A 14,826-nucleotide genomic window follows, 5' to 3' on the forward strand; every position below is an offset into this window, starting at 1 on the left:
TATTTGACCTGTGGTTATTCATGCATCTCTCCCTCCGTGCTTTCACTCTCTCAAAGCAATACTTCTTTAAACTGTACATGCAGATTTTAAAGCTTCAGTGTTTTTCTTATTCAGACCTTGTTACACACTGTCTTGTAACTTAGAATTGGACCTGCATATATGGCACTCTGTCAGATTCAACCTTACCTTCACCACTCTTGGGAGTATCTGTGTCTGAGTCAGCTTGACAAGCTAGGCCTGGACTTCCTGCCTGAACCTTTATTCTTATTGTTTATTTTATTTTGGTACCGCTCTCGCTCTGCTTCCCTCATTTTTCCTCCCATAAAAAAATGAATTGGAATTATATCTTTCACATTTCTGCATATCTACCGTGTCCACAGCCTTGGACACATTTTACCCACAGCATTTAGGAGTTGAGGGGTAATACGTTTGTGATGGCATAAACATGGTTCTTGCACTTGGTAACATTTCAGAAACAGTCCAATGCTATGGAGTACAAGAAGACGGATGCGCCCCAGCCAGATGTGAAGGAGGAAGAAGGGAAGGAAGAAGAGAAGAACAAGGGGGATGAAGAGGAAGAAGAAGAGAAACTTGGTGAGTGGTGCTGAGAACTCTATCCTAAATCCTGACTAACAACATGTTACAGGAAAGATTGTTTTTATGCTCATTGTTGTCAAAGCCAGATGGAAGGTTTGTTCAATTGTTTTATTTTCTGTCTTAGAAGAGAAACAGAAAAGTGATGCTGAAGAAGATGGTGGCAGTGGCAGTCAAGATGAGGAAGATAGAAAACCTACAGCAGAGGTAAGGGGCTAATATATTACTCCAGCCATCTAAGCTGAGAGTGTATTTATTAAATGGGTTTTTTAAAAATTAGTGTGGGGTGTGTGTGTGTGAGTGCAAGTGCTTGAAGATGCCAGTGGATTTTATTTGATCTCAAAAGGTATTTTTCTGTTTGGAAACTTCATTTTATTTATTTATTTGTTTGTGATATGTAGAAGTTGGGAAAGAAAAATATGCTTTCTGAGAGGGGAGTATTGAGTTTAACAGTCCTGTGACATTTATGTCTCCTCGGTGTCTCCTCAAAGGTATTTCTTGCATACCACTACATTTTAAACTTTTTGAGATAGGGTTTCATATAGCCCATGCTGACATTGAACTCCGTAGTCAAGGATAATACTGAACTTCTGACCTTTCTGCCTTTATGCCTAGTATTATAGGTGCATGTCCCACTCTACTTATTTTATGTGGCACTGTAGGTGCTCTTGAGAGCACCTGGGTTCAGTTGTTGGCACTCACATGATGGCTTACAACTGTCTGTGTGTAACTCTACTCCCAAGGGAATCTAGTGCCCTCTTCTGGCTCCAAGGGTACCAGGTATGCAATGTGGATACACATCCAGGCAAATACTCATAAAATAAAAATAAATAATGCCCCTCCCAAATGAAAGAAAATGTTGATAGGTTTGAGGAAAGTACAGGCTTTTGGAAAAAAGAATAAAATTGGATGCCTGTAATCCCACTACCAAAAACAATATACTGTTTTTCCCCCAATTATGAGTTAAATGGTTATGGAAATTTGGCAAGAAGTTTGGTTTTTTTAAATATGCTAATTATATGGTGAACTTCTCTTCTTTTCATCTAAATAGGAGGATGAAATTTTGAACAGATCACCAAGAAACAGAAAGCCACGAAGAGAGTGAAACAATCTTAAGAACTTGATCTGTGATTTCCTCCCTCCCTTCCCCCTGCAAGTATGGTCCTAGGAGAGGGCCTGGTATACCTTAGGTGGGAACTCAGAAAACCTCAAGACGCCACCATCTACAGGTTCCAGTGGATACTAGTCTGTAATTTTAAACATCTAGCAGTAAATAATTGCAGTTGTAAAGGACCCTATTTCTGTAGAAAAGAACATTTAACATAATAATGGTTGTGAAATGTAACATGAAGCAACTAACTTGTGTTTGTTTTGATGTTTTTAAAATCTTTGGGTTTCTCCCCCTCCCCCTTTGTTCCTTTGTTTTCTTTTTTCTGGGTTTTTTTTTTTTTGATAGAATTTTTGCCAGTTTAAAATCTTGGCTTAATTTAATATATTAATCTGTTCATGCAGAAATAACACCAACATTAGGAATGCTAGGGGGAATGAATTGCAGTTTTTATAACAATTTTTTTTTTAAGTTTGGTATTAAAACATTCATGTGTCTCTCTGTCCCTAAAATTGTAATCACGTTCAAATGCAGTCATTTGTGATTATAATCTTGTTTTGTGTGCTTCCATTGCTTAATTCATCCTAAGGATATAAGAGAAGAATTGGATGGAAGCCCAAATTTATATTAAAGTTCCCTTTGAGTTATATTGAATAGACCCAAAAAGAACTAAAAGGAGATTTTTCACTTGGTGTTTGGTCAGATCATAAAGTGCAGTATTGTGTTGTCCTTGGGACTGCTCCATTCACAGACAGCTTTGCAGAGGAGAGGAGCTGGCTTAATGCAGCAGTTCACACTGCACTTCCCACACAGGAGGCCAGACAGCGCGTGACCTCTGGAACTCAAGGCTTTTTAAGGAATGCTGGTTGTGCCTCAGTAGACAATTTCATCACTTGTTCCACTGTGTTGACACTGTTTTACTCATGGGTCTTCTCAGTCCCCAGCTTTCTCTGCTATGCATTTTCTTCACAGTGCAGCTTGCAGTCCGTTGCTGAAAATTATAAGCTCTGCATAGTGTTAGCTTTACTTATCTGTTTCTTATTTTAAGCAGGCCCATACCTTTCCAGGGTCCAACTACAGGATAGATTACAGACTTCATTAGTGTCTATTTCTTTTACTCTGTGTAGACTTTAGAAAGTCTAATCCAGAGGTGGGCCAATTCAGAATTAACTGTAATTGAACATAGGCTAAAAGTGTTTATGGGAGAATTGACACATAGCATGAGTTATTTGACTTTTGTAGGATATTTAAAATCTTCATTTGCAGTTCATGTAACAGTTGTGTCTTAAAATTCACACAATAAAGCAGTCCTGTTCAAAATTTTTTTTATTGTGGCTTGAAGAATTTTTTTTAAAGTGAATTTAGAATTGTTTTTCATGTGGAATGCAGATGGGTGCTAGAAGAGCCTCTCCCACATCACTGGTGTGATGATAATATCATTATACCACACTGAAATGTATTCAGAAACAGATGTTTCAAGTTTATTCTTTCTCCAGAGGTGTTCCAATTGTACCGATGATACTGTTCCTTGCACTGAATATATATATAAACACTCCACAGTGTTTATATTGGGGAGATACTGGGAAAGAAAATATATTTGTAATGGATGAAGGCTGTGTTATTTGTTGTCTTTTTAAACACTGGTTGATTTCATTTCTTTTGAGGGTGGAATGCATTTTTCTTGCTGTTCAGTGCTTTATCCCCATCTGTTGTTTGTGGTCACGGGACCATAGCTATGTAGCAGATGTTACCAAATTGTATAGAGTGAAATAAACAGTTACTAGCAAGAAATGAACACATGTCTGCAGGTTTCTCTTTGAAGCAAACATGGCGATGATGGCTTTTTAGAAATCTGTTTTATCTGCTCAGTCATTCCACATTGACATGTTTCATGCCTACTTTATTTCACCCAGGCTGTAAAATGACAGATATTTTTATATCATTGGTGGTGTCATTGCCTTTCTGGGACCCTCTTCCTCCTTAAATGTCTGACACATTAATGAATGACCAGCAGTCATCTTACAAAAAACTTACTGGACTGGTGTTATAGCTCAGTAGGTAGAACTGTCAAGCATGCGCAAAGCGCCATAGGTTTTCTTCTCTGGCACTGAATAAAAATAATAATAATAAACTCTTAGGTTCTGATATTCTATGCTGAATTCCTTGTTGTGTTGTTGTGAAATGCCCACTCCTTCAGCTGTGGTCTTCCGTTTCTTGTCCACAAAGTACTCTTCACTTTCAGATTGTTGTGTTACTACATGGTGTTACATTAAAGACCTGTGTTAAGTCTGCTTTTGACTGGACTTTCTGATAACCTTAGATGTGTTTTACTGTTTGAATAATGGTTTGATCTTTTTGTTGGCTACTATAGAAGAGTTTGGTTCAGTCTTGTATTTAACTTCCTCTGTCCAGTAATGGTTTAGTCATTTCATTGTGTAAAATGGACAACAGCTTAAACAGAGAGCCTTTTTTTTACTTTTTTCTTTCAGTGCTGGCTGGGATTTGAACTGCTGTGTTACCATTGAACTACACCCTCTCCTTCTAAGATAATAATTTTTAAGATGTATGGAAACTATTTGAATATTTTTATAAAAAAAAATCTTTTTGTCAGTTTGGCATACACCTTTAGTCCCAGTGTTGGGGAGACCAGAGGCAGGCAGATCTCTATGAGTTCAAGGCCAGCCTGCTCTACACCAGGACAGCTAGGTCTGTTACAAAGAGAAATCCTGTCTTGAAAAACCAAAAAGGGTGGGGGAATAGTCTTTGCTTTGGGTCCATATTTGAGATTATTGAAAGTCATACTGAAGATATTTTGTGTTTAAGGTTTTAGATTGCTTCCTGAATTGATACATTCTACACAGTGTATGTACTGCTTCTAGTTAGCGTTTTGAAGACAACTTTGTATTTCTAGCTGGTCATAATAGTGCACCCTGTAATCCCTTCCCTCAGAATGCAGAAGCAGAATAAGTAAGGTCAGCCTCAGCTAGACAATTCTTTTAAGGCTAATCTGGGGTACTTGACACGTCTCAAAAAGTTTCATGGCTGGGTGTGTAGTAAGTGGTAATGCTTGAGGCCCTGGATTCAACCCTTCTTCAGCACTGCACACAAAAAGTTAAAAGATTGCTCGTTTAATTTGATTGATTGTTATTGGAATATTTAGGTACTGGGAAGAAGTAAGACACCATTTACCTTTGTAGCTCACTTCCTTTACCAAAAAAACTTAAAATCCCTGTTTTTCTACTACATTTGGCTGTTAGCTTTTTTTTTTTTTTAATGGTTTTTTCGAGACAAGGTTTCACTATGTCTTTGGAGCCTGTCCTGGAACTAGGTCTGTAGACCAGGCTGGTCTCGAACTCAGAGATCCGCCTGCCTCTGCCTCCCGAGTGCTGGGATTAAAGGCGTGCGCCACCACCGCCCGGCGGCTGTTAGCTTTTTATTTTTTTTAATTTATTTATTTATTAAAGATTTCTGTCTCTTCCCCGCCACCGCCTCCCATTTCCCTCCCCCTCTCCCAATTAAGAACCCCCCCCCCCCAGCCCGAAAAGCAATCAGGGTTCCCTGTCCTGTGGGAAGTCCAAGGAACCCCCACCTCCATCCAGGTCTAGTAAGTTGAGCATCCAAACTGCCTAGGCTCCCACAAAGCCAGTGCCATTGTTCTTGAGTTGTCAGTAGTCCTCATTGTCCGCTATGTTCAGAGAGTCCGGTTTTATCCCAGGCTTTTCCAGACCCAGGCCAGCTGGTCTTTCATGAAATAAAACTTTCATGAACCCTTGTAAGAGGTTAAGAGTAACATGTTTGAGCTGATGGTGTCATCTAGTGCGCAGCCACGCAGCATCTCCTGTGGCAGACAATGTCCAATAAGAGTTTTTTTTTTAATATTTATTATGTATACAATATTCTGTCTGTGTATATGCCCGAAGGCCAGAAGAGGTTTTTTTGGTCCTTTCCCGGCTTGTTTCCTTTGCCCATTTGCTTGCTAGTTGTATCACTGGAACCTAATGTCTTTGGGTTGGAGTTTGAGTCACTCAATTTTATATGCCGATCGGTTTTAAGTGTAAACCCCTGGGAATCGAATTAACTCCGGTTTCCGCTAGTGAGGCTGAGGAGTGATTCGCGCTTTTCCCCCTTCCAAGTTATGAAATTTTGCTGACAGTAACAGTGATTCCTAATCTGCCAGCTATGGGAAAACCTCTACTAGGTCACTCAAACAATCATGGAGCTGCATGTAAGGACTTAGGTCAGAAATGGATGACCTCGGAATAGTGTGGGCAGACTGAAAATGTAGACCGCTTTGGGTATCTGGGTCTGGCGGCTTCCACCACAGTCGGATTTACCCCGCTTTCCTCGCGAACCCGGAAGGGACTGCCTTCAGGGGGTGGTGTTGAGAAAACGTGGCTCCTCTTGGATAGGCTGCTGTCAGTCACAAGTCTACTCTCCAGCACTGAGCCCGCCTCGGGGCTTCCCTTCCCTTCTCGCCTGAGTGTTCAGTTTAAATACCCGAGCCTCCGTAACGTGCTCTACCCCACGCCCTCGGGCAGCGGGTTTCGTCTGGTTGGACAAAGCTGCTGTCCATCAGCAGTGACGCAGGATTCGCCGGCCCAGGCCCCGCCCTCTTCCGAAAGCCCCGAAAACAATTTTAAGATGGCGGCGGCAGCGGCGCGGAAAACAATGGGGCAGGGGTGCCGGGGACAGGCCAAGGCCTGAGGCGGGCGGCGTGCGCTGGCCTGGAGTCGGGCCGAGCGGGGTCGGAGGAAGACCCACCGCCGCGCCCGAACCCGCTACACCGCCCGCCGGGGCATGGCGCGGCCGTGAGGCGGACCGGGGCCGCCAGAAGCGGAGGAGCCTGAAGTGCCAGCCGGCGCCGAGAGGCTCGGGCCCGGCCCGCGCCGCCCGCGGCCCATGGTGCTGCCCACCTGCCCCATGGCGGAGTTCGCGCTGCCGCGGCACAGCGCGGTCATGGAGCGCCTCCGCCGGCGCATCGAGCTGTGCCGGCGCCACCACAGCACCTGTGAGGCCCGCTACGAGGCCGTGTCTCCCGAGCGCCTGGAGCTCGAGCGCCAGCACACCTTCGCCCTGCACCAGCGCTGCATCCAGGCCAAGGCCAAGCGCGCCGGCAAGCACCGGCAGCCGCCCGCCGCCGCCCCGGCCCCGGCATCCGCTCCGACCCCCGCCCCGGCCCCAGCGGCCGCGCGCCTGGACGCAGCCGACGGCCCGGAGCACAGCCGCCCGGTTGCGGTGAGTACGGCAGACTCCTGCCGCATCAGCCCTTTCTCCCGAAAACGCCTCCCCCGGCGCGGATTGGGCCTCGGGGAAATTTCCCCGGGCGTCCCCACTTCTGGGTCTGGGTCCTGGGAGGAGGCTAACATGGCAGGGAGCTGGGCGCTTGTCATCTTCGGGAAGTGGCACTGCGGTGTACTTTGGGAAATCGTTACTACGGTGGGAACTTTGAGTGAAGTCGGGGCCGGAAAGGCAGAACTTTAGTTGCTGATAAGCTTTTCTCCCAAACTTGATTGCCTTGCCGACTGTTGAGAACTTCATCTTGTAACAAGACCCGCGTTGGAGGTGCCTACGATGTAGGGCGTTCTGGCACTTTAGGCCTGACCTCCTTTAGTCTGCAAATGTTGATTGGATCCTTACTCTGTGGAAGGTCCGGAGCTGTAGGCAGGGTTAGAGCTTTTATATGGAAATAAGTCGCCCTTCTGTTGACAGTATCCTATGGCTTTCGAATGGCGAATTGAAAAGCCCTTGGAAGCTTCAGTAAACTATATGGTCTGCTCATTGAGTTGTATAAGAAGTATTACTTTTTCAGGGGACCCTGGAATTTTGTGAAAACTAGAGTCTTGCTATGCTATTGACAGTTCCAATTTTAACCTGTTAAGCCTTTTTAAAATCTCTGATAATAACGGGGGAAATGACGTTAGTTGTTGGTCAGTTGTGGCCTTTGGTTTTTTTAGTAGCTGATCCTGAGATTTGTTAGAGGTGTTGCCTCCCTGACAAGGGAAACCTGTGTGTGTGAGTGGGGGGGGGGGGGGGTACTAATAAATTCTTGGTAATTTAAAAGTAAAAGTTTACAACAGTTAAGTTGTTCATTAATTCTAATTCATGTCTTTATTGCCTCTCACTTGGTCCATTGTAATACTCTTTCCTGGGTGATTGTAAAACTGGTGTTAGACTTTCAGTCACTTAATACCCTTCCTCTTGAAATGTTAGAAACCTTTCTGTTGTTGGAAGTTTAGTCTCTGGTTGGCTTTTGGGACCAGTCCAACATAACCTTTCTTTCCAAATCCCCCACAGAATTACTGTTTTCAGTCTTTTCTCACATTCATTTGCTGCTGGACTAGAAGGCTGAATCCCTGGGTTCTCACCCAGCTGGGCAAGGTTGTTTGTCCTCCCCACTTGACCTGTAAACCAAGGCTATGCTGGGCTCCTTATGAAGTTGCTTGGAGGAGTCAGACGCGTATGAGGTCAGGTGTGGTAGTTCATGCCCAGCTGCCGGCAGGAAGGAGAAATGAGCATGGATGTGGGGAGTGTCACAAGCTGAAAGATGGCTGGCAGGGTCTCAGCGCTCTACAGAGCCCTTCCGTCTTTCAGCTCCCAGCCCACCAGAGCCTCCTCTGTCTGTAGTTATGAAATACACCTCTGCTGTTCGTTTTCAGCATAGTCTCCTATTATTTCAGCCACTCTGTGTCCTGCCAGGTAGACTGTATGCTTTTGGAGTTCATACATATTTTAGGCTTTCTGTATATTTGTTGAGTGATTGATAATGAACTTGGTTGTGCTTTACCCAAAATGACTTAACTGAATGAGCTGTCTTTTCTAACAAGTCTTGAAGGAAAGATTCCCTAAGTCTCCCCCAATCCCTCCTGGGAATTGGGCCTAGGACTTTGTACTTACTGTTTTATTCAGGGTTTCTCTTGCTGTAAAGAGACACCATGATCATGACAACTCTTTAAATAAAAACATTTAACTGGTGCTGGCTTACAGTTCAGAGGTTTAGTCCATTATCATCATGGCAGGAAGCATGGCAACATGCAGGCAGTCTTGGTTGGTGCTGGAGAGGTAGCTGAGAGTTCTATATCTGGATTGGCAGACAGCAGGAAGTGAGCGACACTGGGCCTGGCTTGAGGATCTGAAACCCCAAAGCCCACCCCTAGTGACCCACTTCCTCCATCAGGGCCACTCCTAATCCAAACTAATAGTGCCAAATAAACCTATGGGGGCCATTTTCATCAAGCCACCATACTGTGTAAGTTCTTTACCACCAACTGCACTGCTAACCCTGCAGAAAGACTTCTGAGAGCAGTGGTGGTCATCCCAACTGAAATAGATTATGAAGGCTCTCTAAAAAAAAGCATACTTTCGGGGCTGGAGAGATGGCTTAGCAGTTAAAAGCATTGACTGTTCTTTCAGAGGATCCAGGTTCAGTTCCCAGCACCTTTGTGTCAGCTCACAACCATCTGTAATTCCAGGTCCAGGCCTTCTGCCACTCTCATACAGACTTGCAGGGGGGAAAACCAATTAACATAAAAATTATTAAATATATAATACTATAATTTTATAAATACTTGCAAATATAAGCACTTGCCTTGAACACCTCCTAGAAAGAACATTAATGAGGTTTGAATTTCTGTTTAAATCTGTGGTAAAATTTTAGAATTTACATAATTTTATGTTTTTATTTCTCAATTACTAGAGAAAATGTGAGTTCCCAACCAGTGTTTTTTTGTTTTGTTTTGTTTTGTTTTGTTTTTTTTTTGGTTTTTGGTTGTTTTTGAGACAGGGTTTCTTTGTAGCTTGGGAGCCTGTCCTGGAACTCACTTTATAGACCAGCCTGGCCTCCAACTCAAAGAGATCCACCTGCCTCTGCCTCCCGAGTACGCCACCACTACCTGGCTCCCATCCAGTGTTTTTAAAAGAAATGGTAGAACTTAAATCTGGCAGGACTTGGTGGTACATGCCTGTGATCCCAGCACTCAGGAGCAGAGATAGGAGGATGTCTGCAAGTTCAAGGTGAGCTAGGCCAACTAGGTCTATGTAGGGGAAGGCTATCTCTAAGGAAGGGTGGGAAGGGGGACACAGAAGAGATGGCTTAGCAATTAAGAGCACTTGCTTCTCTTATTAGAAAACTAGGTTTGGTTTACAGCATCCACGTGACATCTAACCATCTGTAACTCCAGTTACAGATCCAGTGCCCCCTTCTGGACTCTGAGGATACTGGGCACATATGTGATGTACAGACATACATTTAGGCACAACACTCAAAAAAACTGAATATAAAAACTTTTTTTTTCCCCTGAGACACAGTTTATCTGTGTAGCCCTGGTTGTCTTGGAACTTACTCTGTAGACCAGGCTGGAACTCAGAGATGCAGCTAATATTTCTGCCTGCCAAGTGCTGGGGTAAAAGGCGTGCACCACCAAGCCTAGCTAGAAAATAAACGTTTCAAAAGCACTTTGAAAAAAAAGAAGAGCACTTTGAATCTGACTTATCAGTAAGTCCTTAGAGTGTGAAACCTGACCTGACATGTCAGGTTGATGTTACCATGTTAAACCTTGACCTGAGTGTCTTCGGACTTGAAACTTTAGAATGGATTTCTTCTTTATGGAGGAAGGACCCTTTTCACTCAGAGCTGTTGAACCTGGGGATGGGGCCCAGAAGTTAGGTATCACTAAGAAAACTGGTGTTTCCATTTTAGAGGGGAAAAGAGGCCTTGCCTGTAGGATTTTGACTTGGAGACCACAACTTTGAATTTTACTACATTTTAGAAAATTTTATGTGAGTGCATGTGGGTGGGTAGGCGCATGCCACAACATGCCTGTGGGAATTGGAAGATAACTTGCTCAAGTTGGCCACCCCTCCTACTAAGTGGGCCTCAGGGATTGAACTCGGGTCATCAGGTTTCATGGCAGACACCAATACTAGCTGAGCCATCTTGACAGCTCAAGAACACAGCTTCACAGAGAGATGAAAAGAACACCTCTCACTCCTGATTTTTGACACTTGTGTGTTTACTTGATCTCATTCATCTTTCCTAAAGGACTGTTAAATATACCCCACCCACCCACCCACTCACCCACTTCCAGTTTTGTCAAGCTGTTAGGCCGTCACTGCACAGCCAGAGTTCCCTAACTGCCATACTTTGTATGTGACAAGATCAGATATTGCTGTAAGTGTTCCCCTTTACTTCACGTTGTTTTCTTCTTAAGATAACATACACACCCACCCAGCAAGAATGGGAACACACACACGCCTTAGCAAGGACCCTACAGCTCTGCTGTTAGAGATGAGTCAGGAACAGTACTTCAGGCTCTTTTCTATCCTGGCTTTTAAGGAATGAGCCTGATAGGTTTTCTTTGTAATCTGCTCTTAGGAAAAAAAAATACTAGAATCCTACTTTGCTTGTTTGTTTTTGTGCGTGTTGGGAGTGGGGTGTATGCACGGGTGGTGGTGTACTGCAGTTTGAGTATAGATAGCAAAGGACAGCTTTTAGGAGTTTGTTCTCTCCTGCCATGTGGGTTCCAAGGAACAAACTCGGGTTGCAAGGTTGTGGGCAAGCCCCTTTACTCGCTGAAATATCTTGCTGGTCCTAATAGCATGGTTGCCTTCTTTTTATTGCTAGAGTATAGAAAATTATCCACCACTTCATAAAAACTTTCATTCTGTGAGTGAAAGTAGTCTCCTATATTAGCATGGGTAATTTATTTCTATAATAAAATGTTATAAAGGTTTATTCCAAGTTTCTCTATGGACTTTTGTTAGACTTTTGCTACTAAGTCAAGAGGAATTTACCCTAAGTGGTTATGACAGTTGACAAAATGTTGGCAGTTGCTTTGCAGCCTATTCATCCCTGAAGCTGCTTTCTCCACCTCATTTAGTAATGAGCAGCTCCGCTTATTTGTTTTGTTTGTTTGGTCTGGTTTGTTTTTTATGAGACAGGGTCTCACTACAGACCAGACTGTCCTGGAACTCACAGAGATTCACCTGCCTTTGCCTCTTGAGTGCTGGGATTAAATGTGTGTGCCACCGTGCACATTTTAACTTGCATTAACAGGGAAGCACTACATCAGTAGTACAAAGGATACAAAGGCGGTGGTAGCACACACCTTTAATCTCAGTACTTGAGAGACAGAGGCAGGAGGATCTCGTGAGTTCGAGGACAGCCTAATGTAAAGAGTGAATTCCAGGACAGGCCAGGGCTACTTAAAGGAAACCCTGTCTCGAAAAACAAAAAAAGAATACTTTGCTTTGATTGACCTATCGTCACTTTTGGGCTCCGGCTGCTTTGTCGTTTGTACATTGCTTCCCCTCCCAAAGCCCCATTCTTTGTTCTAAAGATTCACATTTCTCTGCTCCCAGTTACCCAGCCTGTATTGCCTAAGACTGGAAATTCACATGAGAATTACATCAGTAAATTAATTCAAAAACTACATCTTCCCGGCCTGGCAGTGATGCATACACCTTTAATCTCATCACTTGGTAGGCATAGGCAGGCTGATAACTGAGTTCAAGTTCAACCTGGGCTACAGAGAAACCCTGTCTCAAAAAGCAAAGAAAGAAAAAAATTCTTTCTAAGCACGAAGAAACTACTGTACTGTGCTTGTGGAGGGCCGGGACAGTCTTTTGTTTTTAAAGATGACTGATGTGGCTTCAGGATCCCATTTTCCCCCGGGGCCTCCCACCCTCTCCTGTGATAGTCATCATTTCCTTTCTCATCGAGCCTGTCCCTTTAGTTTGAAAACAAGAGCAAACACTCCGCACACAGTCTTTTCTCTTGTATTTTCTCAAACCTAAATTCTGTGGTCCTCCCTTCCCTTTTTGTCCTTTCCACCTGTACTTACTAGCCCATTGTTATCTGTTGTTTACCCCTCCTACTTTTCTGAAATTGTCCCCTTAAAGGACACCAAAGATGGTATTGCCAAATTCAGTGGCTTCTTAGTCATCGTTCCTGACTTCCTCCTCTGACAAACTCTTAGCTTCTGCTCTCTTCTGATTTTCTTTCCAGTTCTTACTGTGTGTGTGTGTGTGTGTGTATGTTTCTCGGTCTCTTTCCTATTTCCCTTAGTATTTGAGCTACTGTGTAGGGGCCGAGTGCTGTCAGTACTAGATGTATACCAGTGAAAAGACAAATTAAAACTTGGCTGCTGTGGAGAGAAAGGATCAGTAACTTTAAAAGTTAACTCTTCCTAGATGTGTTGATGTGCACTTATGAGCCCAGCTGCTCAGAAGGTTCAAAGGAGGTTCTCCAGTTTGAGACCAGCCTGGGTAACTTAGTGAGACCATATTCAAAATAAGTAAATGTGTTTATTTATTTATAACACAGGGTCTCACTGTGTAGTCCTGGTTGGCCTGGAACTCAAGGGATCCACCTTCCTCTCCCTCCCGAGTGCTGGGTTAAAGGTGTATGCCACTACGCTACCAAGGTGCTCTGTTCTTATTTGGACCAAAGAGGAGGACATTGGCTAGCTGAAAGTCTTGAGAAAGAACCTTCAAATAGGCCCCTATGCACAAATTTTCTGTGTGTGAGAGGAAAGGTAGGTTGCTGGCAGGTAGGTAGCTGTAGATTATGGTAAGCAGAGACAGAAGTTAGGTTTGTTGGAAAACGGGAAGTGATAGGGCTTGAAACAGAAATACGATCTGGCTTTGCTTCAAGGTTTTATTTTTAATTTTTATTATATTTATTTATTTACTGTATGAGGGAGGATATATGGGTTTATTTAATGGCAATTTCCTCTTTCTACCATACTGGACCCAGGGCAACTCAGGTTATCAGATTTGGTAACAGTATCTTTACCTACTGAACCATCTCACTGGCCCCTGCCTTTGCTTTTTTTTTTTAAGATCATTTTGGTGCCAGATGGAAGATTTGGGGGGTTGGTAAACAGTTCCTGAAGGCAAAGACAACACAGTTCTGGATTGCTAGACTAGGTAGTTTGACCATGTTGAGAAATGAATAGTCTTCAGTTGACTTAAGAAAAATGATTGGGGACTGGAGAGATGGCTCAGTGGTTAAGAGCACTGACTGCTCTTCCAGAGGTCCTGAGTTCAATACCCAGCAACAACATGGTGGCTCACAGCCATCTGTAATGAGATCTGGTGCCCTCTTCTGGCCAGCAAGCATACAGATAGACAGAACACTGTATACATAATAAATAAATAAATCTAAAAAAGGGGGGAAATGGTTGGGGGACAGGGTGGGCCCAGTGATTTAGAACACTTACTGCTATTTCAGAGGACCCAGGTTTGAGTCCCAGCACTCACATAGTTGTTCACAACTATCATGTAACTAACTCCAGAGGTTATGAGGCTCTTTTCTGACATCTGTGGGCAGTGCATGAATATGGTGCATATTTATATACACATGCAAGTTAAAATACTCGTATAAAATAAAAATAAATTTTTTAAAAAAGAAAGAAAACTTGGGACTGAAAGTATAGGTCAGTGGTAAAACAATAACACAAGCATGATCCTGAGTTCAAGTCCCAGTTCTTCAACAGAAAAAGGAAAGAAAAGCAAAACAGCTTTCCTTTGCGTGTTTGTTTTAGGGAGAACAGGGTCTCATGTAGTCCAGTCTGGCAGTATAGCTAACATTGAGTCTGAGTTCTACATCCTTGGCCTCCACCTCCCAGTCACTGGGATTACAGGCACCACACCTGACATATTTCCTCTCAGATTTCTTTTCTTTTATGCGTATGCATATACACACATGCATGCAGGTGCCAGAAGAGAGTGTCAGCTCTCCTGGAGCTTGAGTTACAAACTGTTGCAGTCCCCTGATATGGGGCTAGGAGGAGTGGAACTTGTCCTCCACAAGAGAGGTTAAGTGCCCTTAATCACTGAGCATCTCTCCAGTAAATGGAGCACAAGATCTCACTGTGTTACACAGGCTAGTCTTGAATTTGTGATCTTCCTGCCTTAGACTCCAAAGTGCTGGTATTACAGGCATGTATTACCTGGTTCTTTTTTGCACGTTTAGGAAAATATTAATGTTTCTAGGCAATTATCTCCTCTACTTATTTTCAATAAGTGTTATTTTTTCCTAAGTAATGTCATTGATTCTTTTCTGACTTTGTATGTTATCTGAGAATTATAATTGTCGAATTTCCAGGCAAGATCCATGTTTCTGC

The 14,826-nt window shown here is 43.4% G+C and overlaps 2 protein-coding genes across 3 annotated transcripts in view; both read left to right on the forward strand.

Annotated features, from left to right (window-relative positions):
* The window catches only part of Canx (calnexin), a 33,757-nt gene extending 30,260 nt beyond the window's left edge, over positions 1-3,497 (forward strand). For both annotated transcript variants that reach the window (XM_075992782.1, XM_075992783.1), the window contains 3 exons: positions 474-594; positions 722-801; positions 1,646-3,497. In XM_075992782.1, coding sequence (XP_075848897.1) covers positions 474-594; positions 722-801; positions 1,646-1,699 — 255 coding nt within the window. In that variant the 3' untranslated portion in view covers positions 1,700-3,497. The remainder of the gene's footprint in view (positions 1-473; positions 595-721; positions 802-1,645) is intronic.
* Positions 3,498-6,326: 2,829 nt separating this feature from the next.
* Maml1 (mastermind like transcriptional coactivator 1) overlaps positions 6,327-14,826 on the forward strand; it is a 35,866-nt gene continuing 27,366 nt past the window's right edge. Inside the window, exon 1 of the mRNA XM_075992779.1 lies at positions 6,327-6,937. Within this exon, the coding sequence (XP_075848894.1) occupies positions 6,602-6,937 (336 nt within the window). The 5' untranslated portion in view covers positions 6,327-6,601. The remainder of the gene's footprint in view (positions 6,938-14,826) is intronic.

This window comes from Microtus pennsylvanicus, chromosome 11, assembly GCF_037038515.1.
Source record: "Microtus pennsylvanicus isolate mMicPen1 chromosome 11, mMicPen1.hap1, whole genome shotgun sequence".
Classification (NCBI taxonomy): domain Eukaryota; kingdom Metazoa; phylum Chordata; class Mammalia; order Rodentia; family Cricetidae; genus Microtus; species Microtus pennsylvanicus.